At 54.1% G+C, this 27776-nt stretch overlaps 1 protein-coding gene across 7 annotated transcripts; it reads right to left on the reverse strand.

The window, feature by feature from the left end:
* Window positions 1-3859: 3859 nt before the first annotated feature.
* Window positions 3860-27776, reverse strand: TOP3B (DNA topoisomerase III beta). 7 transcript variants are annotated; one of them, XM_082697669.1, is made up of 20 exons: window positions 27586-27671; window positions 22331-22435; window positions 20673-20831; window positions 20392-20593; window positions 19161-19292; window positions 17805-17911; window positions 17071-17145; window positions 15540-15736; window positions 14912-15068; window positions 14013-14126; window positions 12424-12514; window positions 10416-10570; window positions 10162-10267; window positions 9338-9484; window positions 9030-9203; window positions 7641-7769; window positions 6962-7111; window positions 6495-6595; window positions 5458-5659; window positions 3860-4425 (listed from the first exon to the last, which is right to left on the reverse strand). In XM_082697669.1, the coding sequence occupies exons 4-20, from the start codon at window positions 20459-20461 to the stop codon at window positions 3944-3946; spliced, it is 2589 nt and encodes an 862-aa protein (XP_082553795.1). In that variant the 5' UTR covers window positions 20462-20593; window positions 20673-20831; window positions 22331-22435; window positions 27586-27671; the 3' UTR covers window positions 3860-3943. The 7 variants fall into 7 exon arrangements, with proteins under 7 accessions (XP_082553795.1, XP_082553796.1, XP_082553794.1 ...); XM_082697670.1 differs by having other exon boundaries at window positions 27579-27670; XM_082697668.1 differs by lacking the exon at window positions 22331-22435 and having other exon boundaries at window positions 27579-27776.

The raw sequence follows: 27776 nt of genomic DNA on the forward strand, positions 1-27776 counted from the left end.
GATCAGGACCGGAGCTGAAGGCAGAGGCTTTAACCCACTGAACCACCCAGGTGACCCCAGCGCCCAGATATTAAGCAACATGTGCTGTGGGCAGCTGGTGAACGGCAGAGCAGGCACATACACACCCAGACTGCCCCAGGGCAGGTGGGCCACCAGGCGAGGAGGCACAGTCCCTGGGGGCCCAGCATTGTGTTCGTTGGCGTTGTGTTCGTTTCTTATTGCTGCTATGACAATTACCACAAACTTACACAAATTATTTACAATTCTGAAGGTCAGAAGCCTGCAAGAGATGATGGGCTGTTAAGTTTGAAGTGTTGGTAGGATACGTTCCTTTCTGGAGCCTCTAGCCAGGAATTGTTCCCTTGCTTTACTGGTTCCTATAGACTGCCCATTCCTTGGCTTGCAGCCTCTTCCATGTTCAAAGCCAGGAACATCTGGACAAATCCCCCTGCTGCCGCCTCTCTAGTCTTCTCTTTGGATTCCCTGTTCCATTTTTAAAGACCCTTATGATGCCACTGGGCTGCCCAGATGAGATAGGATAATCTCAGTATTGTAAAGTTAGATGATGGGGTGCTGGAGTGGGTTGAGCCGGAGAATCCTTGGTTTTGGCTCAGGTCGTGATCCAGGGGTCCTGGGATCTAGCCCTGCTGGGAGTCTGTTGGAGATTCTTGCCTCTCCTTCTGCCCATGGGCACTCTCTCTCTGATGGATAAATCTTTTTTTTTTTTTTAAGATTTTATTTATTATTTGACAGAGAGAGACACAGCGAGAGAGGGAGCACAAGCAGGGAGAGTGGGAGAGGGAGAACCAGGCTTCCTGCTGAGCAGGGAGCCCGATGTGGAGCTCTGTCCCAGGACCCTGGGATCATGATCTGAGCTGAAGGCAGCCGCTTAACGAATGAGCCACCCAGGTGCCCCATAGATAGATAAATAAAATAAGATAGATAAATAAGATAGATAAATCAATCTTTAAAAAAAAGTTAGATGTGTAGATGTGACACCTACATTCTGTCTGCAACCCTGGTTCTCCTTTGCCATCTAACACACATTCCAGGTATGAAGACCTGGACATCTTTGGAGGGGGCATATTTCTGCCATCATAGATGCTCATGAAAACATTTTGTCTTCGAGCTAGAAGAAATAAATGAATTTTGAGATCAAAGGACATGTTTTAACATACAGTATTAATATAGTTATTTTTATATTAATGCAGTTGTATGGTATAATTAAAAAAATTAAAAACATTTTTATGGAAGGAGGGCCCTCTAAAACCGTACTGCAGCCCCACCTCCTTGACTTTCAGGCCCACATATGGGGCTCTGTCCTTCCCAGGAATCTCAGTCTCTGGGATGCTTCACTAACAGGAGGGGTTTAGGGAAGCAAGGAACCTTAGAGAACTAGCAGTTGGCTGATGTGAAAGGAAACCATTTCGGGTAGAGGCAAGCTGGAAGGCAGGGAGTATTTAGGCAGAGAAAGCAGGGTGGGAGAGAGGCGCTGGCTCATGTCATTCTCCTACTTACACCTTCTTAGATCCCATAACCCCTGTCAGTGTGATGACCCCAAGCAAGGCTTGAGGTTACCTTTTTTTTTTTTTTTTTAAGATTTATTTATTTATTTCACAGACAGAGATCACAAGTAGGCAGAGAGGCAGGCAGAGAGAGAGGGGGAAGCAGGCTCCCCACCAAGCAGAGAGCCCGATGCGGGGCTCGATCCCAGGACCCTGGGACCATGACCTGAGTCAAAGGCAGAGGCTTTAACCCACTGAGCCACCCAGGTGCCCCTTGAGGTTACTTCTTATGACTTGTCCTACCATGGGGTGAAGTTTGAGAACCAGGGCACAGGGGAAGTCGTGCTTGGCACAGGCCCTCCTGCACGGTGAAATGGGGTGCCTGTGAAAGCTGGGGTCCCTGCGGGCCTCCTTTCCGAGGGCCTACATTAGATTCTTTGAAGCACTGATTGCATTCAATGTTGGTGGCTTAGAGATAACAGCAAAGTGAGGCACTGCCACTTGGCCTGGAGCTGGCCCTTTAGGGGAACTAGGCCAAGGCGTTGCCTGTGAAATGACTTGTACCCTGTGGCTTCTGGCAATCCCTCCCCTTATGAATTCCATCACACCTCAGCTTCTGGTTCTTGGCTTTCACCTTTGTGAAAGGAATCTTTCCATGTCTCCCACCCCACCCAGCTACTGCCTTTGAGCTCTGAGCTCTGCCTCTCTTACTGGGCTGCGCCCCTGGCGGAGGTGAGCAGACCACACGGAGCTCCCAAAGTGTTCAGCCTGGGTTTTGCTACTGTCTCTGCCCCCTTTGACAACCCCTTCCTTGTCCCCACATGTCCGTTATTCTGAAACCCCATCCCAAACCCTCTACTCTCCCTGACACGACCTCAGGCGTCTGTGGGTGGTCACACCTACCTCCTCCAATCTTCCTGCCCCGCCCCTTCTCACTTTGCCAGACCCATTGTAGACATGGGTCTACACAGGTCTACATGGGGTGGTGACATTGCTCTTGGGTTTTCGAACCATCAGCCATGCTGTGACCTTGGAAAGAAGGGACAAACTCTCACCCCTGACTTTCGGGACTCCCGCTCAGCTTCCCATTGCCAGCAGTGCCGCTTTCTCCAAAGGGGCCCGCGGAGCATCTTGGCCGCTCTAACGGCAGATCTGTGGTGGCTTCTCCGTCTAGCAGCCCTGGAAGGTGTGCCGCACTCGACTGAGCACCTTGCCAGTGCCCCCCGAGTCTGCTCCTAGCAAGAGGGGAGGTGGGGAGGAACACAAGCATTCCGAGTGCCCCCGCTTCCTCTGGGATACCATCCCACTCAGCAGCTTCTGGGGAGTCTGCCCTCAGGTCATGTCGTCATCTCCCCGGCTCACTGCATATTTTCTTTGAGCTTCTGGAGTTCTTTCACGGTGTTCCTGGGACACCTGGGTTATTTGCTGGGGCCTCCCAAAAGAGGGAGCCTGGAGGGTGCAGCACTGGCTTGGAATGGAAGCTCTTCCCAGAGCCTTGTACGTTCCAGTGTGGACTGTGAGCTTGCTGCCCAGATAGGGAGTCCACATGCAAAATGTCCCTGACCTGTCCCTCACAGAGGTGTAGTACTGTACTGCTTGGAAAGCTGTTCTATCTACCACCTCGGGGCTGGAGCAGTAAAGGGGCGTGGGAAGGATGGCAGGTGGAGCACAGCTCACAGGGTGGTTTGGCTGATGGGTTCTTTCCTAAATCGGACAGATGGCTTCTGTCCGACAAATCGTAGATAGCTTCTGCAGGGTCCCTCTGGTTCAGCACAGCACCAACACCCAGCTCCTCCTAAGAAGTGGCTGGCCTGCCTCTGTCTGGGACAATAAGGGCTCATGGGAGAGCAGGAATTAGGACAGGCCCTGGGAGGCCACAAGGGTTGCATGCATCACACACAAGCCTGCTCAGAGCCACCCTCTGACCCCAAACAGTAGGCTGTGGAGACGGCGAAGGTCTGGTGAGGACTTCTTTCAGCCTTGCCTCCTTCCACAGGTGGCCCTCCTATGACATCCGCCTGGGAAGACAGGCAGTTGAGGCCCTTCTTTCTTCCTTGCCTTGCAGGGAATGCCTCCTGCAAGGAGGGGACACCTCCTACTTGTGCACAAAGCTACCATGCATTCCCACAGGTACTGAAGTAAGATGTGAGCCTTGAACTGGGCTCGATCCCCCTTTCCACACTCGATGGCCTCCCTATGGGCAGCACCGGGCTGTGGGCAGAGCAAGGGTACTCAGGAGGTGTGTGCAGAATGGAGGGAGAGCTGGGGCAAGGATGCTGGGAAGGGCAAGGAGAAGATGGGCAGGGAGGACCCCATAATCCTTGGGCGCTAGTGAAAGGTCCTGAGCTGCTTGCTCTGGAGAAGAACAAAATGCATTTTAATGATTTCTGCAGCCCACAGGACACCCATGTGGGGCCTGGTGAGGAATGGCAAGACCATCACACAAAGTAGGCGGCCAGGGCTGACATCTTGTCCTTGGGCCGCCTGGCATTGGGCTTGCCAGGCGGCCGCCGGCCCCGAGCCCGCCCTCGGCCCTGCCTCCTCCCTGGGCCGCCGCGGTGCATGGGGTGGCAGGAGGCCGCATGCTTCAGTTCCACGAGCTCCTGGAAGATGGGGTCGCAGAAGACACAGCCTGTGTGCTGTGTCTCGTCGCCTGGGAGTGGGGACTTGGCCTTGTTGAAGTCCACGGCGAGCAGGGCGGCCTCGCAGGTACTGCAGGTATCGGCGGACACACGCACGCGGTAGGCGTTCTCGAAGCAGTGTGCCACCACGTTGCACTTGTTGCATGCCACCTTCCACTTGGGGCCCGAGGTAGGGTCCAGCACCAGCACGCCACCCTCACAGCCCACGCACTGGCCGATGCCAAGCATGCTCAGCGAGTGCTGACACGTGGGGTGTGTGCACTCGTTGCAGCCCATGCCTGGTGGGGGGAGGGCAGCCCATGATGCACACCCCCAGCTCCTCCCCCTTCCCTCCCAGGGGCCTCCTCCCAGGGTCTCAAGGTCTGGAACCCTCATCCCAGCAAGAAGCGTTCCTCTTGGCCTTGTTTATGCTGGGTCTCGGTACCCCTGCTGCCACTGCCCCTGCTTCTCTAAAACCTCCTCAACCTTCGAGAGCCAACCCCCCATCATTTCTAGGTCTTCCTGGTGGCCTCCAGCCAGGTTCATCGCCCCCCTTTGTTTTGCTTCCATAGCTCATTCCAAGCTCCAGCCAAGTGGCTCTTATGCCATCAGATTACACAGGGCCATTGGCCTCCCTGGAAGCTGCTGGAGGGCAGGCAGGGCCTCAGGGATGCCAGCAGCTTAAATGCAGACTGTCCCTGTCACACAGGTGAGGCCCAAGTCAGGAGGGGTGAATTGAGACTCCTGAGGACTCCCCAGGCCTCCAGGTGAAGGCGGGTAGATGCCTCTCACTGTGCCTCATTCCTGTCCATGGCATGGGGTGATGACACAAGGGGCTGGGTGTGGTGTAAAGGACAGCATAGCCAAGGGCGAGCATGCTAGGCCCTGGGCCCCCTCTAGACTCTCGGTCCCACCTGGTCACATGCTTTCCTTTCTCCAGTAATCACCATGAGGAGACAGAACAGTGGTAGACACTGACTGAGAGCAGACCCCCTTGCCAGGAGGGGTCCCCCAGCCGGCTGCATCCTCTCACTTGGGAGAGGGCACAGCACGCCTGCTGCCCAGATCCTGAATGAGCTGACTATAGTTGCCCAGTCAACTCTGATCGGCATGGAGAAAGGCAGACAGCTGGGCCACCTCAGCACGGCCCAAATCCACCCCAGGACTCCCACTCCCACACTGGTGTCGGGGCTGGGTCTGGGGCAGAGCCCCTCAGAGACCAGCATGGTGTGGGGCCGGGGCGGGGCCCAAAGAGGCACTATGGACACCCAGGGGGACAGGCCAGCCTGTCTCCGGAGGGAGCGGCCTAGGCCCAGAGACATGGCACTCACCTTTCTTCATGTCTCGGAAGGGCGGGTGGTTTGAGCAATAGGGGCACAGTGGATAGCTCTTGCCCCGAGAGCCCGATGACCACAGGACCAGCTCGAAGTCATCCAGCGGGCACCGGAGCTCCTTGTAGAGCTTGATGGTGCCGTTCTGCGGGAGCGTGTAGGTCTCATCACAGTGTGAGCAATGCAGGCGGCTCGGCTTGGCCTGAGGTAACACCAGTGAGGGGGTTCAGGGTCACTGAGGCCACCCAACTTTCCTGCCTACCCTCATTCTCATGGTACTGAAGTAGCTGGTAACATGTAATCCACAATGCATGTAACATGTAATCTATAACATAGGACACACAACACAGAATATGCAATATGTAACAAGTCATGCACAATGTAATATGTGATACAGAAAATATAACATGCAATACATAATACATGATATGTCATATATATGATATGTATCATGCATACGCTGTGTCATATATATGTCATATATATATCATACATACGTTGTGTAGAGAATATGTAGGTACTGTGTAGTACATAGCACCAACATGTAACGTGTAACACGATAGTATACCTCTGTACGTAACAGAATGCAGACACACAATACGTGTCATATGTAATAGGTAATAGGTCACACATAACACAAAACGTGGAATGTGTTGCCAGGCAACAACCTCTCAGGCAAGGACCCCTGGCCACGAGTCTCAGCACACTTGCTGCACGCATGAAGAAAGGCAGTTCTAAATCCCCTGTGTGTACACAAGTACCCAGCACAGCAAATAATGTTTTGTTAGGAAAAACCAGACAAAATGTGTTTAAGTGGCCTCACAGTGTACATGTCCCTGGAGTCAGGGGACACTATGGGTGTCTGTGGGCAAGGCCGGGTAGGCCTCTCATGCTTGTGTGACAACCAGGACCAAGACCGTTATTCCTGCAGGACTGAAGATAAAGCAGAGGCTTCCACAGGTGGCAAGACTTGACTGAGTCTATGCCCGCCAGGACCGGAGGTTAGAGGGGAGGCTATAGCCCTTCACCCTGCTTACCTGGATGTACTTCATAAACCGGTGGCACTTCCCACAGCGGGACAGGGGCTTGCCCGTGGCCGCCAGGGGCGAAAAAGACACCTCCATCAGCTCATCCATTCCTGGGGGCAAGCAGTGCAGAGAAGAGTCACATCCTCTGGGCCCGGCAGCCCACCTTCACCTCAGATGGACAGGCAGAGGGGAGGTCCCCATGAGTGGACCAGGACCTGAGTGCGTGCCTCTCAATCCCCGAGGGTGTGGGGTCACAGAAGGGCAGAGCTGCCACCTCACTGGTCACCTGAGCCGGTGGCTTGTGTGCGGTGGTGAGACGCCCGTGCTTTAACCCCGATGACGACGACGGCCTGGCAGTGAGGTGCCACTGCCTTGTCCTCCCAACGGAGCCCCAGAGTCTGGACTCCAGATCTGGATACCAGTCGCACACAGCCATGGTGGCCCTGACCCAGGGGTAGGGAAGAGGGGGGCCTCACCAGCAATAGAGTCCACGAAGTAGTGGAACTTCCTCTTGAAGACATCCAGTGTGTGGCCCAGGACCTGGCGGTAGTCAGCCTTGCCCTGGGCGATCAGGTTTAGCTGCTTCTCGACTGCACTGCGGATGGTGGGGAGCACCAGCTCTGCGTCTGCAAGGTGTGGCGGTGGGGAGGGGTCAGGTGCCACTGGGAGCACTCACATCAAGGGGTTGTGGCCAGCCCCCAACAGTTCAGCCTGGAGTCCCATGACCCCAGGCCCTTCCTCATTTCCTACCCAGAAAATCCCGTGTGGAGTGGCCGGGGGCATCCTGTCCCTGGGACAGTGTCACAGTTTCTGGGAGTCCTGGGACCAGGCCTATGCCCCACCATCTCCCCTGATCTCCTTGGAATCTCTTGCGGACAGAGCCGACAGCTCTGCAAGGAGGACCCAGGGCCTAGCTGATCTGTGGGGAAGCACCCCTTGCACCTCCTCTTTTGGAACCTTTGCACTTGTCCATCCATCCATCAACAACATGGAGCACCCTGCTGGGAAACATCCTCTGGGGGGTGCTGGTATAGTACCCTTGCAGTGGGAGGTAGGGCCCTCCCACAGGGCCATTGCCCATCAGAGACCACGGGCCAAAAAATGCAGTGCCACAGCCCAGGCGGCAGCCAGGAAGCCACAGCCGGCCAGACTCACCAATCTTGTAGTAGCCATGCACCAGGACGATGCCCAGGTTGGTGGGCTTGAGCCGGCGCCCACTCTCCACAGTGACATAGTTGCGTTGACAGATGTTGTTGATGTGCACAGGGATGCTGGCGTCTGTCCCTGAAATACACAGCAAGGCTCTGGGGTTCCTCAGCTTGCCCCCATCACGCTGTAGGCTCCACATCTGCACCCACCTCCCACGGGGCCCCCGGTTCTCAGCCCCTTCCCCTATTTCCGGCCAGCACTGTGTGGGACACCAAGCGTGTGTTTCAAGAATGGTCTCGTGAATCCAAAGATGGTTCTCCCAGTGCCAGTGCTGGGGGCTTAATCCCTGTCTACAGACAACAGAGGCTCACAGAGGTTAAGGAACTCTGCCAATGTCACGGGAGCTCATTCCACCTGCCCCTCACATCTGGAAAAGGTGACCACCTCGGGCTCTCCTGCCTTGATTCTAAGATACCTGAGCCTTCTGGAACCAGGGCTCAAGACCCCTGAACACAGAGGAACTCCCAGGCTTGCTGCCAGATTGTACCCTCTGAAACCTGCTCAGGATCACCCACTTTCTGGCTCCCAGGTGCCTCGTGATCAGTTTCCAGGGTGGGACCTCCCCTGGAGACTTCAAAGTCACCTGGCACTGTCAGATGCTGCCCTTATGGCTCCACCTTGCTGAGGAATCTCCTTCGATGGTGCTCAGAGGCTAACGGGATCACACTTAAAGGATAATGCTGGGACTGGAGTCTGAATCCCTTGCATTGTTGCCACTGCTAGAGGGGAGAGCCTCTTCAAACAGCCCTGGGGGCCCCACGTCAACAGGGCTGCTTTTGGCCAGAAGGTCACAAGAGCCCTTCAGAAGGTCACAAGAGCCCTCTCTGTGGACACAAACTCACTTTTGGTCATGGGGTCTAAGGATCCATGGATTTGTCCATGGAGAAGCACAGAGGATGCTGGGGGAGCAGCACCCACACCCCACAGCCTCTGTACCTGAGGACCCAGGGCAGGACCCATGGCAGGCACCAGGCCCCTGGGAAGAAGCAGGTGCAGCTCTCCAGCTGAGGCCTCCATTGTCCCCAGAGCCCCAGCCTCAGGTGGGACATCACCTGTCATAATTGTTGGTGACAGAGCAGAAGCCAGGTACAACAACTGGGATGCTCGAGGCCCTCCAGAGCCTGGTCAGCTGTGGGGCACATCAGGGCACATCAGGGACCAGGCAGCTCCCATTGGAGTGAACACTGCCTGAGGAGCTGGCCACACCCTGGGCCCCAATTACCAGGTGCTGGGCACGGAGGGGTCACGGAGCAGCTCTGGAAGCACCATCTCCTGGCCCATGGTCCCAGGATGGGGACCCTCGGGCCCAGGGCCTGGGCAGACAGGTGCACCCACCAATGCCATGCTTCTCCATGAGTGTGATGAGCTCAGCCTCAGTCAGGTAGTCGGGCGGGCTCGTCTGCTTCTCCAGCATCTTTATCTCGCTCACAGGAAAGGTGTCGCCCCTCTGGCAGGTGGGCAGGCTCTCCTCCAGAGGCACGCTCTGCCAGGGCATGATCTCCGTGAAGCCTGGGGACACAAGATGCGACCACTCAGGGCAGTTCAGGCCTGAGACACTGGGCCTCCCTCTCCCGGAACGATGGAGAACATTCTGTTAGTCTGTGGAGGTGTGGGAGGAGCCACAGTGGGATGCCCAGCTGTACCTGGAGAGATGACGGTTTTGCCCGTGCAGGTGAAGTGCTCAGACCCAATTCTGAAGGCGATGGTGCTCTGGAGGTACTTGCAGTCGTAGCTCACCGTGGCGATGAAGTGTCTGGTGATGTACTCATACAGCCGCCATGCCTCGCCCCCTGCAACATGCACAGAAGCTTGTCACTGGCCAGGGACTGGTTCTAGGACCCCTCCCCCCCACAGCTCTCCCTTAGGCTGCAGAGCCTTGGCTGTTGGCACAGGATGGCAGGGCTGGCCTGCACTGACGCTCAAGAGAGGAGGAGGAAACACAGGAAGAGAAAGTGACTCTCCCTTGCTGAGGCGGTTTCTTCACAGCTCGGGCTCCCACATTCTACCCCCGCACTGACGTGGGACTGCTCTTCAGGGCCTGGCCGGTCCGCAGCAAGGGACTTGCAACCATCACTTCAAACTCGGGCTGTGCACAGTGGCCAGTCTCTACAGGTACAGTTCTCCCCTTCCCTGCCTCCTCCCAGGACACAGGCCACCAGCACCGCCTTGGTAGGTGGGGCCCTAGCACTCCGTCTTGGTCCTGGCCTGTTCTGTCCTGGCCCATCTGTATGCTCCTCCTGCTCCTGCCTCTTGCCAGTGGCCACTGCAGTTCTGTCCTGTCTCACAGCCACAGAACACAACTCTCAGGGGACCTCCTCTGCCATAGCCAGGAGCAGGTGGGGAAGGGAGGGAGTCCCTACATTGCCAATGGGGCCTGACACTGTCCAAAGGTGCCATGTGACAGTACTTCCCACCCAGAAGCCTGGAGTGGGTATGTGTGCGTGTGTGTTGGGGGAGTGTCCAATACCTAATTCGGCCTCAGTGGCAGACCTCATGGGGGTAATGGGGGGATGGTCACCAGCGTCGTGGCCCTTCCGTGGCCGGTTGATACCTTCTGCTAACAAGCGCTTTACCTGAGGTAGAGAAGACAAGGTGGTGTGTGAGTCTGGACATAGCCATATTCCCACAGGGAGGGAGCCAGCACCAGTCCCAGGTTTGGCCAAAGCGCCTGGGCTGGGTCCCCAGACCCTGGCAACAAGCGTGTCCAGTGGCTCTGCTCACTGTGTCAGCCCAGTAGGGGTGGTTGGCCTGCTGTCGCAGAGGGCCCTTCAGGTCGAAGTTCTCGGGATAGTGGGTGGTCTCGGTCCGCGGGTAGCTGATGTAGCCTTGTGTGTAGAGCCGCTCGGCGGTCTGCATGGCATGTTGAGGCCCCATGCCTGCAAGAGAGGGTAGGCTCAGCTGGACCAAAGTGCCGGGGATGGCCAGGTCCCTGCCTATGGGTCTGGGCACTCGGGCTCCCCACCGAAGGTGGCCAGGGCCTCCTGGTAGATCAGGATAGCTCCGAATGGGCACCGCAAGCACATGGAGCTACTGGCCAGGCATCTGTGCCTGGGCAGCATTCTCCAAGGCCAAGTCCTGAACTTGTGAAGTGGACCTAGGATAGGAACGCTCCACAGTCCCACCCTCATGACATGGGTTATGCCGATTCAATGTGGGCTCCAGCATGTTGATCTCGCACACTCCATGGAGCACCTGGGGTCTGCTTCGGGGTTGGCTGATGTCCCACTATGACAGCAGAATTAGCAGTCGCCCCCCATTCTGAGCCACCTGGGTATTTCTGTCCTCATGGCACTCCAGGACCACCGAGGGATGGCTTATCCTCCTGCTTCTCCCTGACCAGCAGATGCTGGCCCTCAGCTGTTGGTCACTTGGTGTCATCACTGCCCTGAGGATCCCTGAAGGTGCCACTCTCCAAGGACACTGTCCAAGTTCCCCAGGCTGCAGCGGCTACCAATGCCTTGAGGCCAAAAGCTGTCAGAGAAGGCTGACTCTCCAGTCCCAACCCCTTCTCACTGCCATGGAAACGAGGCCCAGAGAGATTACGTCAACACTGGTCGCATTTGTCCATGCAGGAGGTGGGTCCAGAGCGCTAGCCTCCCACTCGTGGCCTCTCCCCCTATACCAGAGAAGCTGCTCTGGGTTGCTAATGCCAGGATGCCCCCTGTTGGGTGGTGGCACTCACTGCCTCCACTCTTGTGAGGGTGCACCATCTCAGTCATGTCATCCTCAGAACAAGCAAGACCCTGTGATGGCCATGACGGCCGCCCTGGGTTCCTGTGAGGAAATCGAGGCTCTGGGACAAGAAACAAAGTAGCCAAGCTGAGATGGTACCAGAGTTTGGGTCCAGAGCTGGAACTCCATCGTCTAACGCCTCTGAGAGGACTCCACTGAGCTACTGACACATGAGGGCTTGCCCTGCAGGGGATCCCTAACCATGGGCTTCCATGCATTCAACCCAGGCAGCAGCTGAGGAGATGTTTAGTCATACAAAATGGTCGCATTTTCCTCACATAAATTCAAAGAAGCTGTTGAATATTAACCAACAATCCTCTGAGAAGGGATCCTCTTGCATGTTAGTTTGTTATTAGTTATTTTCACTCTGCAATTTAAGAAAAATGAATTCTGCACGAAGCTCAGATTCCCACTAAGCCTCACAGGATACTGCAGGTGGGCTGCTCCTTGACACCAAGTGAGCATGGAGCGGGGGGGCATTCAGCACAGGTGAACACGGAGCGAGGGGCCTCAGCACAGGTGAGCACAGAGTGAGGGGCCTCAGCATGGGGGAGCAGAGCGGGGGGTGGGGGAGGCACTTGGCATGGGTGAGCACAGAGCAAGGGGCCTCAGCATGGGTGAGCATACAGAGCGGGGACTGGAAGGCAGTTGGCATAGGTGAGCATGGAGGGGGCTACTTGGCACAGGACAGCACAGAGCGAGGGGCCTCAGTATAGGTGAGCACACAGAGAGGGGTTCGGGGGGGCACTTGGCACAGGTGAGCATGGAGGGGGCTACTCAGCACAGGTGAGCAGAGTGAGGGGCCTCTGCAGGGGTAAGGACAGTGGGGGACTGGGGGGGCATGCAGCACAGGTGAGCGTGGAGGGAGAGTGCCGCTAGTAGTGGCGAGAGCATCAGCACTGGCCCCCATCCCCAGGCACTGCACCAGGGCTGAACGGTGAGCCACGGACCCGTCCCAAGAAGTCTTTTGTGCACTTTGAGGAACACCCCTACATACCCAGAGAAGAGCTTGCTACTCGCAGCATCTCCACAGTGTTTAGGGCGAGGGGCCGCTGCTTGGCCTTCTCTTTCCTGCTTGTGGCCTCCACCTAGAAGACAGCACAGTCAGGGATTCTGGTGGCGGGGGAAGGATGCCGTAATAGAGAATCCGGCTGTGTGGCCGAAGGTCTGGTTTCATTCACTTGGTCTTTCTGCCTCTCAATTTCACTCTTTACAGTGGTCTCAAGACTTGAATATTTATTTAGGCCCAGAAAGGGAAAAAGAAAAAAAAACTCTTTTCTAGAGAATTTCTAGGGAAAGAGAAAACTTAGAAGAATGGCAAAGAGCCAAGAGAAGGGGTTGCAAAATCAAAATCCTCCAGGAGCTAGTGGCAGCCAGGCGGCCCGGCCATGGGGATGGCAGGTGAGGCCTGGGCCAGGCCACGGAGCTCCGGCCCACCCCAGGGGCAGCCGCTCACCCCTCGCTGCCCCTGAACATCCCACAAGGGCCTACTGGCATTGCCTCATCTTCCAGTTCGTCAACAAAAGCTGCAAATCAGGACTTTTATGTGAAATCTTGTAATTTTCCAATTTTGGTAACTATTTTGAAATACTTGTAAACACCAAGCAGTTTAAAGAAAATACTGGTCAGCTTCAAAGTCTGGGCTGAGCTGCTGTCAGAAGAGAGGGCTCTGTCTTGCCTGAGGCAAAAACAATCCAAACAACTCAAGTCCAGTGCCCTGCCCCTCCCAATCCCATGGAGACCCAGCCACAGGTCAGGACTGTGCCTTCTGAATTCTAGACCAACAAAAGTGGAGGCAAATTTAGGCCAAAATGGGTATATGCATCAGGGGAGGCTGGGACCACTATGGGTGAGATCTGGAGAAGGTGGCAAGGGTCTCCTGAGGAACGTGATTGTGGATAAAGAATGAAGCAGCTTTGGAGAAAGCTCTGAAAACCTGAGTCAACCGCGATAGGCTGAGTAGAGCGCACCCAAGGAAAGCTTGAAAAGGACAAGAGAAGGCTGCTGAAGGAGGCCAGGCCGCACCTTCACGACTCCAGTAGCTGGTAAGGCTGCGGGCTGCCGTGATGATGGTGGACCTGTCTCCACCCCAGGCAGCCAGCCCCTTGCCAGGTGGCATCATCCTCTTCCTAACAGCCAAGCACGTGACCCTCAAATTCAATAAAACCCTGAGAAAGAACCACAGCACCACAGAGGCCATGAAAGCTGACCGAGGTTGGGCTACCCCACGCTAGCTGTGTGACCCTGGGCAGGTCACACAGGTCTCGGTGGAGTTGTTAGCGTTCAGCATCACAGAAAAGGGACATTTGTGTGAAATGGGAGTCCTGCCAAAAGGAGAGAATGCCCCTGGGCTCCTGTGGAAAGGGGCTGGCAGTCGGTGGACGTGGGGCAGTGCCCAGTACAGAGCAGGGGCACACCACAGTGACTGCGAGCATCAGGAACCATTTTTCTTTCCAAAACATGTCTGTTTCTGAAAAGGAGACCAAGATGGCACCCTAGGTCACAAGCTGCTTTTCCAGCCAGAGGCGTCTAAAGACCTCCTCCCACCCAGAGCAAACATGACAGATGTGGGCAGGGAAGGCCCACCTGGGCTTCCTTCTCCAACTTTGTCATGTTTAAGAACATCTGAGCGATCTCCCGGTCGAATACTCGCACTCGGTCCCAGTCCAAAAGAAGAGATCTGTCTTTATCCACATTAACCTGTAGGAAAAAGGATAAAAAAAGAAGACGGGAAAGAAATATCCAGCTGAGCGCACTGCCAGGGAAGGGAATTGAGGCAGATGAAGCTGCTCCTTGTCTGGGAGGGCAGCGGTCCCATCTCTGAGTCTCACGGCCATACCTGTACAAGTGTGCCTAGGTGCATAGACAGGCAGGCTGAGACCCAGCCCGGTACCGAGGGAGGGCTGCTCTGATTCAGGCCTCTCCCTTGAGATTAGGCTGGTGGTCTAATGATGCGAGCCCAAAGCTGAGGCTGCTGTGTCTTTAAGGAACATGGGAACCTACACATTAAGGCCATCCCCGCCTACCATCTAATGCCTGGCCAACACTAGGTGTGGCCCTTTGGGGTGCCCCCCTGCCCTATGTCAACCAGACCAGCTCTGTATTATGTTTTAAATGTTACAGGCAGCTTACATGGAAGATTTTATTTGAAAAGAGGATTCTAAGACTTCAAAACATTTGAAGTCAGGGGCCTATGGCCCTCAGTTCAGATCTTGGATCTGACCATCACAGCTGATGGCCCCGAGGTATGACCTCTCCCCTCCACGCTGCCAAAGCTGACTTCATTCCTGCTTCTGTAAGTTCAATGCATCCAAGCCAATGAAGGCTAGGGTCCCTTCTCTGAGTACCCTGAAGAACACTCTGGCCTCCTTCCTCTGTGCCCTTGGCCTTCAGGGCTTGCAGGGCTAGGATGATGATGGAAAACCCTCAGAGTCCACAGCCTGAACCTGGAAAGACCCAGCATGCAGAAGAAAGGGAAAGCAAACCTTGGCCTGCAGCACCCAGTAGGTCTCCGGTTTGAACGACTGGATTTTATCATGTCTCTCCACACAGAAGCCCAGGGTAGGGGTCTGACATGGCCCAAAAGAGATGAGGGAGCTGTCCAGATTGCCATATTTTCCCTGGAAGTACTTAGTTTGAAACCTACAGGGAGGCATGGGACAGAGAAAGATATTCTGGTCATGGATTCGCTCAAGACACCATCATTAACCAGCCATGTGAGTCCAGCCTGGGGCCAGCTGGTCGCGGCGCCCTGCTCAGAAGACAGGGGACAAGGTGAGGACATACTCAGCAGCGGACCTGAGGAGGCTGTGTGTGGGCTGAGAGGAATCACGTGTGTGTGTCACACATGGCGTGGAAGGCAAGAGAGAAGAGCAGACGCTGCACCGATCCTGGGGCTGGGAAACCCTTCTAGTCTATTCCATTCCCTCCACCCTCTTCTCAAGACCTACACCCTGCTTGTCACATGGTGCCCTGTGTGGTCTAAATCAGCCAGACAAATGGCTTCCTTCAGGGTTTGTAGAATACTGGCACTGGCCTAGTGCTAACCAAGTGCAGGGTGACCAGGGGGAACGGTGAGGCAGGGGCTCTGGCCATGGGATGGGCAGCCGGCACCTGGTGAATGCACAGCCGATACGCAGGTCCAGCTCTTGCCTGGCGTCCACCGACAGCGCCTCATTGTGGTCAGGCTCCCCCAGGCGGGCCATGGCGGCGCAGATGTCCGTGTCCGTGATGGAGCTGAACCTGGCCCGGAACACCGTCTTTTCGCCACCGTGGGCTGGATTCATGACGGGGAGCACGGCGTCTAGGACCTGGGGGAGGCGGCCCAGTGGTCACCTACCTCGGAGGTCTCTGCCTTCGGCTCTGCATCCCACCTGCGAGGCACGATTCTTCTCCCAGCCGAACCTCACCGCGTGGGACTTCCTCTCCCTCCTGCCAGCCCCTCCACCATCCCCTTCCCCATCCAGAAGTTTCAGTCTCTCCCCAGCATTCCTGCTACATGGCTTCTTCTTCTTCCACTGACAAACCTGTTCAAACACCCGCCCCTTACTACCATCCTCTCTCTCACCTTCTTTCATCCCCGCCAAACCAGGAAATGCAAGGGAGCTCAGTCACAAAATCCTCCCGCTTGACCCATTTCCCTTCCTTTTAGAGGGCAGAGGGCTAGGAGGGGTAGATGGAACTTTTAAGAGACTGAAGAAAAGCCAGGGAAGGAAAATAGAATGAGGAGGAAAAGGCAGAGGGCAGGATTGGGGAGGGCACAGGGGACTCCCAAGGTGGGAGCTTGTTGGGGGGGCCTCAGGGCTGAAGTATAGCATAAGACCTGGAGCCTGATTCACCAAGAAAGCTGTGCAGTGAGGGAGCCTGGCCACGCTGCTTCATTACAAGAAAGAGGTGCCTTCGTTTCTGAGGTGGAGAAAGCCCCATGAGTTTCCATCTCCAGAAGCAAAGGCCCCCCCCAGGGAGGAGCAGCCCTGTAGGGGAGGCGCTGGGAGTGGAGTGTCTGGGAAGGGACAAAGCATGATCATGTTTATTGAGGATGCTGTGCTGGAACACGGGGTGCCCTGAGCTCCCTCTGTCACACAGGAAGCGTTTCCTGAGCCCCAAGGTGTGCCAGGCCCCAGGTGAGAGCTGGGGTGCAGAGGCAGGAGGGTGAGTGGCATCAGAGGACACCTGCAGTCAAGTTAGGACCCGTGTGAGGGCGCCACACATGCAGCCAAGGCATACAGGGAGGTTGGAGACAGAAGGCTGGAGGGCATCTTGGGTGGGGAGTGGACGGTGAAGGCAAGAGGTGAGAAAAGGAGTGAGGAACGTAGCCAAGTGGCAACCAGCCTCGGCCGAAGGTCCCTGAGAGGTGCCCAGTAGGCTGCGATTCTGAAAGCGACCCTCCTCCCATCCACCTAGAAAATTCTGCCCTTTCTGTCTGTTCACACAGTGGTCCCAGCAGGGGAAGTAACACACCTTTGCCCTTGGTAGAGTCTGTAAATTTGGAAGTGTCTGTGCAATTTCCAAAATAAAGGAGAGGGGAAAAAGGCATTTTGAAGGCAACATCATGGATTCCTGGCCACAGCCCCCGGAATGGGGTGACTGCAAATACAGTCAGTGGGAAGACAGAAGTGAGGACCACAGTGGGTCCCCCTCTCACCTCAAAGCAGATGTTCTCCCCTTCCTTGTCACAGTCCAGCCACAGCACGATGTAGTCGCAGCCTTTGCCCTCCACCTGCCACAGAGCACACAGCCACTGGCACCTCCATGGCCTGGCCCACACTGTCCATGTGCTCCTTCCTGGCACGTGAGCCCTGTGGAGCAGGACAGGTGCCCAGAACAAGGCCTGGGCTGAGCAGATGTACTAGCCATGGTTAGGCTGCCTTTGCCACTCAGAGAACTTCGCTCAGAACTTAGTGTTTTAGACACAAAAAGGTTATAAATGCAATATGATCTTAACCCCAAAAAGTACTCGGGGAGAGGGGTGAAATGAAATAAGCCTAAAGGTTAATGGGGGTTGTCTTAGGCAGTGTGATTCTAGATAAATTTTTCTTTCCTCTACTTTCTAATATTTTCCACAATATGTATGCATTTGTTTTAAAACTAGGAAAATCACCAGCACCACCAAACAATTTAAAAAACAGAATTTCTGCTTTCCAGGGCCCAGTGAGAGGCCTGCCCAGGTGGGCCTGTGGGTGGTTCTAAGGCCAGGAACAGGCCTGAAAGGTGCCTCGTGGGCCAGCAGGGGGCGCTGATAGAAATCGCTGGGAGGCCGGTATCCAGCAAAGGCCTCCCGGTTCCTGAAAGGGGGAAGGACTCAGGTGCCTGCCTGCACTGCTGGGAGGCCAGGACGGAGACTTCCCAGGCCCCACTGCCCCAGTGCGCCGCACACACCTGCAGGAACTTCACCATGTTCAGCTTGGGGTTAGCTTCCTTCTTCTCTGTCGGGGCTTGGCTGAACAGCTCTGCAGGGTCCACCTTGTCCCACTTGTTGTACTTTCCTACAAACATAGCCATGGTGACATCTGAATCACACTTCCTGGCTCACAGAGCTTGACCTCTGCAATGGTCATAACCCCAGGAGAGCGAGGTTTGGAAAACAACTAGGGGCAGACCTGGGCCTTTGTTCCCCCAGGCCGCAGAGGGGAAACCACACTGTCGCCACCCACAGGAGCCACCCCTGGGCAGGGCCACTGCTGCCCCAGCCTCACTTCAGGACATGCCCTGTGGCTGGCAGCACCATTCCTGGGCTGGCTCACTTTGCCAGAGCACTGAACCATACCACTCATACTTCGGCCTTCTCTCCCAGCCTGGATTTCTGCAAGTCTCCCCCCACCCAGCACGTGACGGCACACAGGACAGGTGCTCAGGGGATCCCTGTCAGGGATCAATCTTTGGAGCCTCATGACTGGGACCTCCAACCACTTCTCCATGCAGGACTCATGCCTGCATGCTGAGCATCCCCATTTCGTACAGCCTGGGAGAACCGGGTCAGACAGAATCAAGTTCAAATCCCAGCTCCCCGCCTCCTGGTTGGTGATAAAACTCAGGAATCCAAATGCTTGGCCACACAGCTGAATCAATGTCATTGTTGTTACTGAGCAGCAAGAAGTGTTGAGACTTTGCTGTGTGCTAGGCTCTCTATCTTCACTGTAACACTGAGTCCTCAAACAATCCCAGGAAGTAGATGGCACCTTCAGAAGACTCACTTTACCCGTGTGGGACAGAAACTCCTAGGGGCCCTGGTCCCAGCCCATGAGCCTCTGGAGCAAGGGTCAGAGCCTGGCTGGACTCTTGTCAAGCATAGGACACTGCACCTGCCTGTTGGGTCACTGAAGCGGGCTCTTCCAAGGTGACAGATAGCAAAGATAGAAGGATGACAGTGACGGCCACCGACTGGCCACTGGACAACAGTCACACTCAGCAGGAACCATGTTCCAAAAGCCTGTGTGCGCCAGGCGCCCCCGAGGTGGGCACTCACTGTCTCCAGGAAGCACAGGAAGGAGCACAGGGCATGCAGTGACTAAGGACTCTCTCTGGGATGGGGATCCAGGGGGTGCTGAGCTCCAAAATGTGGGTTCTGGGCACCTCACCCAGGGACCCTGGGTCATCTCTCCATGATCTTCTGGCCTCAGGACTCATGGGTTCTGCACAAACCCCTCTGCCTGGAGCCCTCCCCTGGCTCCAACTAGGCACTCTGCAGGGCCTCCCTCCGCAGGACAGGAGATGAGCACGGCCTTGGGGGCTCACCTAGGAAGTCCAAAGTCATCACGTGACCACAGACAGACGTCATCTTGAAGCGGACGGGCTGGCCAGCGAAGGTCCCGCTGTACTCATGCACCGAGCACGTTCCGTTCAGGCCTTTGTGTGAGGACATGTTTCCTGCAGGGGAGGAGCACGGTGACGGCCACTCCGACAAGCCACAGCCACTGAGGCGGCCCCATGCCCTTCCCCAGGGCAGTTAGTGATTATGGTCCCCAGCCACTGCACGTAACTGAGTGCTGGGTGAGGTCATGGCTTCTCAAGGGAAACGCAGTTTGCAGCTAACCAACCAACACAGTGTGCTCCCCTGCCGAGCTCTGGGCAGGCTGAAGGCAAGGAGCACCCTCTCTGAATGCTCTCGAGATTGACACTCTTGGGACCTTCCCTGCATTTCTGCCTCACTTCTTTCCAACTTGAGGGCCTCTGGGGGGCCTCCTCATTATCAAGTCCCACGGTGTCTTTTCATGCTCCCTATTGAAAGCCCCTCGGCATCTGGGGACCTGGCACTTCTCAGCTCTCCCCTTCCCTTCAGAGAGATGCCAACGCACTGTCCTACCATGGTCATGGTATGTGGGTACCACTTCTAGGTACCCAGCACCCGGGCACCCTTCCTACCTGGACAGAATCCAGAGATAGGAAGGGAAGCAGCACCCCACCCACTGCCCCAGTGGCCAGAGCAGGGCTAGTGCCCTGGTGTCCCAGGAGGGCCTAGACGAGGGTCAGTCTGGTGGCTCCTCTTGAGTGACATGAGGCACAGAGGTTGCAGCTGCAGCACTTGAGGGAAGGGACAAGGGTCCTGGGGTAAGGGCAGTGTGTGTGGCATGGCCACAGAATTAGACTAGGGTCTAAGATCGGTGTCAGACTTAGACCAGGGTGGGCGCCTGGCTCTGTTTTCTTCCTTCTAGTGAATTCTCTCTCTGTGTAAGTCACCAGGGCTGCTTGCTGCTTATGACCAACAACTGGACAAGCGCACTCCTCTTACAGTGGCTTACCTGGTGCCAAGCTGTGACCAGGCTGTGACCTGGGCACGTAGGTTTTGGGAGTCCCAGTCCTGGCCCACACTGGCTGTGGCCATAAACGCATCCTACAGTGATAATACTGAGATGCTGCATTGACGCCTGCTGTCCTGCAGCACATCAGCTCCAGGGAGCTGGGTACACTTGGGGAAAAGAAGGAAAGGACCATGCCCCACCCCCACCCGAAGGGCTGTCCTCCCTACCTCGAGAGAGGATTTTAGCAATGGACTGGGCCAAGGATGGCTTTTCTGCAACCATGAGCACGGTCCTCATCTTGTATTAAGGCAGCTGGGGGCTTCGGCCCTTCACACGCCGGTTTCAGAGTGATGGCAATGAGGTTCAGAAACCGCTCTTCTGTGACTCAACGCTACTGTCAATGCTGACTCCTGATGAGAAGACAAGACCCTGAAAACAGAAATGCTTCTAATGGAACCTCTACTACTAAGAAGGAAACTCACTTTAAAAAAAGGAAAAAAGGGGGCACCTGGGTGTAATGCAGTTCTTTAGCGTCAGACTTTTGGTTTCAGCTTGGGTCTGATCTGAGGGCCGTGAGATCAAGCCCCTCGTTGGTCTCCACGCTTGAGGAGTCAGCTTGGGTTTCTTCCTCTCTCCGCCCTGCCTCACATGTGCACGTGCTCTCTCTCTATAGAATAAATAAACAAATATTTAAGAAAAAAAAACAAAAAGAAAACAAGCAAACACAATTTCTTTAGGGTGTCTGGGTGGCCCAGTCAGTTAAGTGTCCAGCTCTTGATCTTAGCTGAGGTCTTGATCTCAGGGTCCTGAGTTCAAGTCCTGTGTTGGGCTCTAGGGTGGGCATGGAGCTTACTTCGAAACAAAACAAAACAAAACAAAACAAAAAAAGGGGGCACCTGGGTGGCTCAGTCAGTTGAGCAGCTGCCTTTGGCTCAGGTCATGATCTGGAGGTCACAGGGTCAAGCCCCATGTCCGGCTCCCTGCTCAGTGGGGAGTCTGCTTCTCCCTCTCCCTTTGCCCCACCCCTGCTTGTGCTCTTTCTATCTCTCTCAAATAAATAAATAAAATTTTTAAAACAAAACAAAACAAAACAAAGTAAAACAAACAAAACCAAACCCCCAAAATAGGGGTGCCTGGCTGGCTCAGTCTGTAAAGCATGCAACTCTTGATCTGAGGGTTGTGAGTTCAAGCCCCACCAGACTGGATGTAGACTTTACTTAAAAAACAAACAAGCAAACACCAAACCTGAGGTGAGAAAAAGAAGTTAGGGAAACTTGAAGACATTGGACAAACCAGAGCAACGGAACTCGCTTAGAGATGGACACCTGGGGGACTGGGTTCCTTTGGGAGAAGCAGATGTGGCTCCATGACCTCAGGTCAGTCTTGTCATCAAATCCATGCCGGGAAGACTTTGGGGCCTTTGGATCTGGACTGATAGGCTGGGGTAGGCAGATGGCTGGCCCTCCTCCCAGGGCAGAGTTCCGTTTGCTCCCCAGGGTGGAGGCTCACCTCCACCTCAGGTGAGAATCGGGATGCCCTGGGACTTTTTTTGTTTTTAAGATTTAGTTTTATTTGAGAGAGAGAGAGAGAGAGAGAGATAGAGCATGCACACACAAGCAGGGGAGGGGCAGAGGAAGAAGGAGAAGCAGACTCCCTGCTGAGAGATCCCAACTTGGGGCTCATAATCTCAGGACCCTGAGATCAGGACCAGAGCCAAAATGAAGAGTCGTCAGATGCTCAACTGAATGGGCCACTCAAGCACCTGGCCCTGGGATGTTTTATAAAATGCAGATGCCAGGCCATGTTCTCCAGATCCTTCTGATCCAAAACTAGACCTGAGACCCACTGGCCAGGGAATCCGGATCCCAGCAGAACTTGACAACCCTTTTCCAATGGACTCTGATCTACCTTCCTGCCTGCCCCAAGCAACCTCTCACATTGCAGACCATGTTTTGGCCAGTGAAACTGGACACAACTGTCTAAAGAAAAACATATTCTCAGGCCTGCGTTCCCTTGCTTGGAACATACTGCCAAGCCCAGAGAATGCAGCTCAACTGTTCAAAGGTCCAGTTCAAGTGCTAACTGTTGTTTAAAAAGCTCTCCATGCCTCCTGCTGGCCCCCAGCCCTTTACAACAGACCGCCCCCCCAACCCCGTGGTTAGTTACTGTTTCATATTCCCAGCAGCGCAGGAGCAGCCTGAGGTCTACATCACTGCTGGTGATGGTGACAGCTGGTTCCAAGACTGCTTTCGGACAATGAGTTCCTGCTGGCTAAATAAAAGAAACACGAGCCCTGTCTGTCTTTTTGATCATTATACATATGGCCTGGATGTTGACAAATATGACACTGTATTACCAAACAACAACAACCACACAACTTCTACTGGGACAACTGGGCAAACTTCGGCGGTGGGGCGGGGTGGGGTGGGGGGTAAAGCTAGACTCCTACTTTATAATTTCCACCAAAACAGATTCCAGATCTAGCAGAAGTTTAAGCCAAAAGCCCAAACTAGGAAAATACTAGAAGAAAACATAAACTTTGGTATGAAAAGAAGACACCTAAGGATTTCAGAAGTGCAGAAATACACTTCTTTGTGTTTAAAAGCATTTGCCTTCCTTTTCTGTAAATGGTCTATTCACATTTTTTATGTGAATAAAAAAATTTTATTAAAGCTTTTTCTCCCCAGCTGGACTGCTGTTTTCTTATTTTTAGCAGTTGTTTATGTAATGAGGAAACCAGCCCTTTGTGATAGAATAGCCAATAACACCTAGCACAGAATATCAGAAATAAAAAGAGCTTGTGCTTGTCTCACCAGCAATGATCACAGGGTAAGCACATACGTAGGTGAGGGGCTGGTGACAAACTCGTTAGTAGGTGGTGGAAGTTCAGCTGGAACGACCTCTACCTAGAGCAACTGAAGAGGTCTCTCAAAACTCCAGGTGCATATCCCCAGCAATCCCACCGCTGGGAATGAATTCAATCGTCCCACAATTATTTACTGAGCAATTTATTACTACGTGCCTGATACGTGTCGCCATGGCCACATGGGGCAAAGCAGAGCCAGGGAGGGGAGGGATTGGCAGGGGGGAGTCCTGTAGCATCTGGGGAGGGAGGTCCAGGGAGGGTTGGGGGACAGCAGGGAGGGTGCCTTCAGACTCTGGGTTTGCTCTGAGGGAACTGGGAGGTAGTGCAGGGGCAGGATAACCTGACTTCAAGCATTCAAAGGACCTCTCTGGCTGCTCCAAGAAGGGAGCATCTAGGTCCCTGGGAAGCAGCGGGGTGGGGGTGCTGAGTGAAACTTGGGGTCTGGGCAGATTCCAAAGGCAGAGCCAGCAAGACTGGGAATGGGAAGTGAGGCGAATGGAGAAGAGACTCCAGGGCCTTTGGCTTCAGCAGCTACAGGATGGGATTCCCCATTTGTTGAGATGGGAACTAGGAAGAAGCAGCAGCTCTCGGGACGAAGGTGCAGGTGTCTTCAATGCAAGCTGCCTGCCGGCCAGCCAGCTGGACTATGGAGGAGGCAGTGGCACGTGGCAGGTGTGGAGCGGGCAAAGGAGCCCAGGCTGTGAGCCAGGGAGATGAGCTGACTCAGGAAAGGTGGGATCCTGGAAGCCCAGAGAAAAGGCCCTTCAGAGGGGGAGCCCCCACCATGTAGAAGGCTATAGATACCTGCAGGTGAAGGGACAGCAGAGACCTGACCTTGGAGTCTGGAAACTTGTGGGTGCCAGGTGACCCTGCTGGGTGCTGTTTCTTGCAGTGAGTGCCAGAGGTAAAAGCCCGAGTGGGGGAGCTCAAGAAGGCCTGGAAGGAGGGGAGAGGGCACAGTGGGCTTTTTCATTTTAAGATGGAAAAAATGCTGGCAAACATGCTGGCATGTTTGTCTGAGACTAGAACTCATCGAGTTCCCAACCAGTTTTTTCAATAGAAAAATCAATATCGACCAGGTTTTTGATAGAAAAGCTCGAGTAAGGAGGGAAAAGAGAAGATGCAGGAGGCAAGGAGGGACCTGCTGGAGTGATGTCTCCAGGTGGGTGAGGGGTGGGAAGCCGTGGCTGTCCCTGGCCAGAAGGAGGGCCACTCTTCTCTTAGGGCAAGTGTCACCAGTAAGGACAGGAGGCGGTGCTTGGGGCAGGCAGACAGCTGCAGGAGAGCTAAATTTAGCAAGGAGGGGATCTGCCCGGTCAGTATGAGGGAGAGAGAGGGGCCGGGGTTGAGGGGAATGATTCTTTAAGATGGGTAAGGAGGAAGGGAGGCCATGGGAGGCCCTAAAAACTCTAAGTGCTAGAGTAGGGAGCAGTAGTCAAAGAAAATAGAGGTCAGAGGGCAAGGGGCAGTGGTGTGGGGCCTGAACGGGGTGGGGGATGAGGCCACAGAGGGAGAGGAGGCTGCGAAGCAAGCAGTGGACGTGGACACTGGGTTCTCAAGAGGGAGGATACAGGGGCACCTGTGATGAGACACACCCCTGGGAAATTCCCTGCAGTATTACCATTCATAATCAAAGATTAGAAACAATGTAGCAGATGTCAACAGGGAATCATTAAATCCAAGTATGGTGTACCATGGAACACCAAGCAGCAATTAGAAAGGAGTGCATCTGCTCGGCAAATACTAACATGCATCAGGTTTCAGAGAAATTACATGAAGAAAGTCTGGTGTATGACTGTACAAAGCACTGCCCTCTGTGGGTGCATGTGTACACATACACACGCTCAAGAAATGGCAATGAACTACCGGGGGACAGGCCTGGGGTTAGGATCTGGAAGCTGGGGCTGGGGGCAGCTTCTGGTAACCAAACTCCCTTATGTACCTGTTACATTTAGTGGTCAATGACTGGTCAAAGAGAACTAAGATTTAAAAGTACAGACAAGGGGCGCCTGGTTAGTTAAGTGTCTGACTTTGGCTCAGGTCGTGATCTCAGGACAGTGAGAGGGAGGCCTACATTGGGCTCTGTGCTCAGCAGGGAGTCCACTTGAGATTCTCTCCCCCTTCCTCTGTTCCTCCCCCTGCTTCCAAGTGTGTGCGTTCTCTCTTTCTCTCTCTCTCAAATAATAATAATTTTACCTGAAAATAATACTTTTAGATATCTAAATTTTTTTTTAAGATTTTATTTATTTATTTGACAGAGAGAGATCACAAGTAGGCAGAGAGGCAGGCAGAGAGAGAGAGAGGAGGAAACAGGCTCCCTGCTGAGCAGAGAGCCCGATGCGGGACTCGATCCCAGGACCCTGAGATCATGACCTGAGCCGAAGGCAGCGGCTTAACCCACTGAGCCACCCAGGCACCCTAGATATCTAAATTTTAAAAATGGACTTTACATCTGAGTACTGCCAACATTTCTCAATGTCCTTTTTTCCTATGGTGTCAAAGTTTCTAGAAGTTTTATATTTCTAGTACTCTTCTTTATACCTAAGGATTCTAAACACCTTTTCAGTAAAAATTAACAGTCTTTTCTAAAGATCCCTTTAGAGAAAAATGTTTTCCCCTAACTCATCTTCAAAGGGAGTACCTAATTTATCCTGGGCTAGGGATACAACTGGACAAAAGCACACCAGCATCCCTCCTGAGTTCACATCACCTGTCCACACATCAGACTAGTTGCCATTTCCACCCCAATACGTGTAGGTCTTTCGCAGCTCTGGCTTGGTCCAACAGTTTATATTTCAGTTCTGCATGAGTACTTTGTAATGATCTCAGTATCACTGATTTACTAGGAACGAGATAGGACTTCCTTTAAGGATTCAGAATCACGGAATCCCAGGAAGGGAACGCTGGTGATGGTCTGATACAGCCATCTCAAGGAAAAACTAAGACTCAGAAAGAGATATTCCAAAAGTTACCTGGGAAGTTAGCTAAGTTGCTTTTGAAACTCCTGCTTGCTTACCAGGTATATATATTTTTTAAACTGCATCAGGTTCTACCTCTTAAAAGAATTCTGCAGTCTTTACTGTGGCTAATTTTCTGTGATTATCTTGGGCCTCTCCATTTTTCCATGAAGGCACACTCCAATTTCAAAAGGGAAGTCAATGAGGAGAATAAAAGCTGAAAGCAATGGTTTGCAAACTCTGATCATACCACATACCATCTCAAAACCCTTTTGCTCTACCAACGTTATTATTCACTTAAGTTTTTGCTTCTTAACAAATGCTTCAATGTATATTCTTTTAAAAAAGAAATTTTATAGCTTTGTAGGACCTGAAATCCTGTAGTCAATGGCAGAACCAGCTTCTTTCTGTAACCTGCATGGTTAATCACATTTGATCTTATGGCTGGGTCTGAAGTTTGTCTTCTTACTTCAAAAGGGAAGATTGGCAAGTGCTATGGAGTTAGCACCGCAAACTGGAACTGTAGTTAGGAGGGCCCAAAGTGAAAGAGAGTAGCAGTTTGGCCTGTTACTAACTACCTAGTCAACTCTCACCAGCAGTACCACCAATAGTATGTGGCCTTTGGGAGACATAGTCGATAAGGTCCTTTCCTGTCAGTCTTAGGAACGACGGAACTTAAAGTGGGAGTGGAGGCCTAGCAGTGGTTCAAAGAGCATTTAGAGCCCTAGGATTTCCTACCTTAGGAACTTAACCCAAACCCCATGGAGTCAGGAAAAGAGGGAACAAAAGCTCCTCCTCTGCAGGCAAGCAATCTCTATAAACTGCTACTTTGTTTGATCCTGCCAACCACTCTACAAGGCTGGATTTGTAATTTTTGTTTTTGAACTACGAGTAACCGAGTAACCGAGGTTCAGAACAATTCCGACTGGTGTCAAGTGACCTTTGCCAAAGCTCTAGGGACCCCAGGGCTAAAGGCCATCAAGCCCACGTTGGGCTGACTTCCCCACGTCCTGTTCCCAAAGGCTGAGTAATAGAAAGGCAAGAGAAGCCCCCCCCCCCCGCCCACGTCTTCCTTTTCTTTTCACCTGCGGAGAAATTACTACCCCTGGATTCCAGCTAATTTGTTCACAAAGGACCCTCCTTCCTCTCCGTCAAGAACAAGTCAGAGAAACACACCAGGGTGCCCTCAAGACTGAGGCAGGGCCCAGGAGGCGTCCAGTGGCCGCGACAGCTGCACCACCTCCCCGAACCTCAGTTTCCCTACCTGTCACAACAGATTCAAACAACAGACCGCACCTCAAAGAACTACAGGGCGGTTCCATGAAGGAGAGTTACTAACTCTAGTGCCTATTCCTTCCAGGCACCGGACAAAGCGCTGGCCCATCACCTCCTGAACCCCCACTGCAAACCCTGGGGTGGGGGTCCACCCTGCCAGGAAAGAGGCGGCGAGAATATGCAAGAAGACCAGATCTTTTCTCATGCCCCAGGGCTACCAAACCCCCCACCCGGCGCCCGGCCAGCATTCGGACAACGTGCCCCTAAAAGGCCGGCGCTTCCCACTTCCCGGGGTCGCCTGGCGCCCGCCACTCGCCTCTCACCCGCAGCCCCACCGCGGCTCCCGCCTGGACTCCCGCTTCAGCTTTCGCTCGGGGCGTGGCGGGGGTGGGGGCGAGGAACTCGGCAACCTCTACTTCCGGGTCCGGCCGCGGCTGGTGTCCCCCCATCTGCCCTCCGACGCGTGCTCGTCCGCGTCCGCGGGTTCCGTGGCTGGTGCGTACCCGGGGCACAG

This window comes from Mustela nivalis, assembly GCF_964662115.1.
Source record: "Mustela nivalis genome assembly, chromosome: 14".
Classification (NCBI taxonomy): domain Eukaryota; kingdom Metazoa; phylum Chordata; class Mammalia; order Carnivora; family Mustelidae; genus Mustela; species Mustela nivalis.

Coding starts and splice junctions, on each gene's coding strand:
- TOP3B (XM_082697668.1), bottom strand. CDS start 20,461: ATGAGGACCGTGCTCATGGTTGCAGAAAAGCCATCCTTGGCCCAGTCC. Junction 10,571..12,423: donor AGTAGCAAGCTCTTCTCTGG/GTATGTAGGGGT, acceptor CCTCTCTTGCAG/GCATGGGGCCTCAACATGCC. Junction 4,426..5,457: donor CTTCCGAGACATGAAGAAAG/GTGAGTGCCATG, acceptor TCCCCCCACCAG/GCATGGGCTGCAACGAGTGC.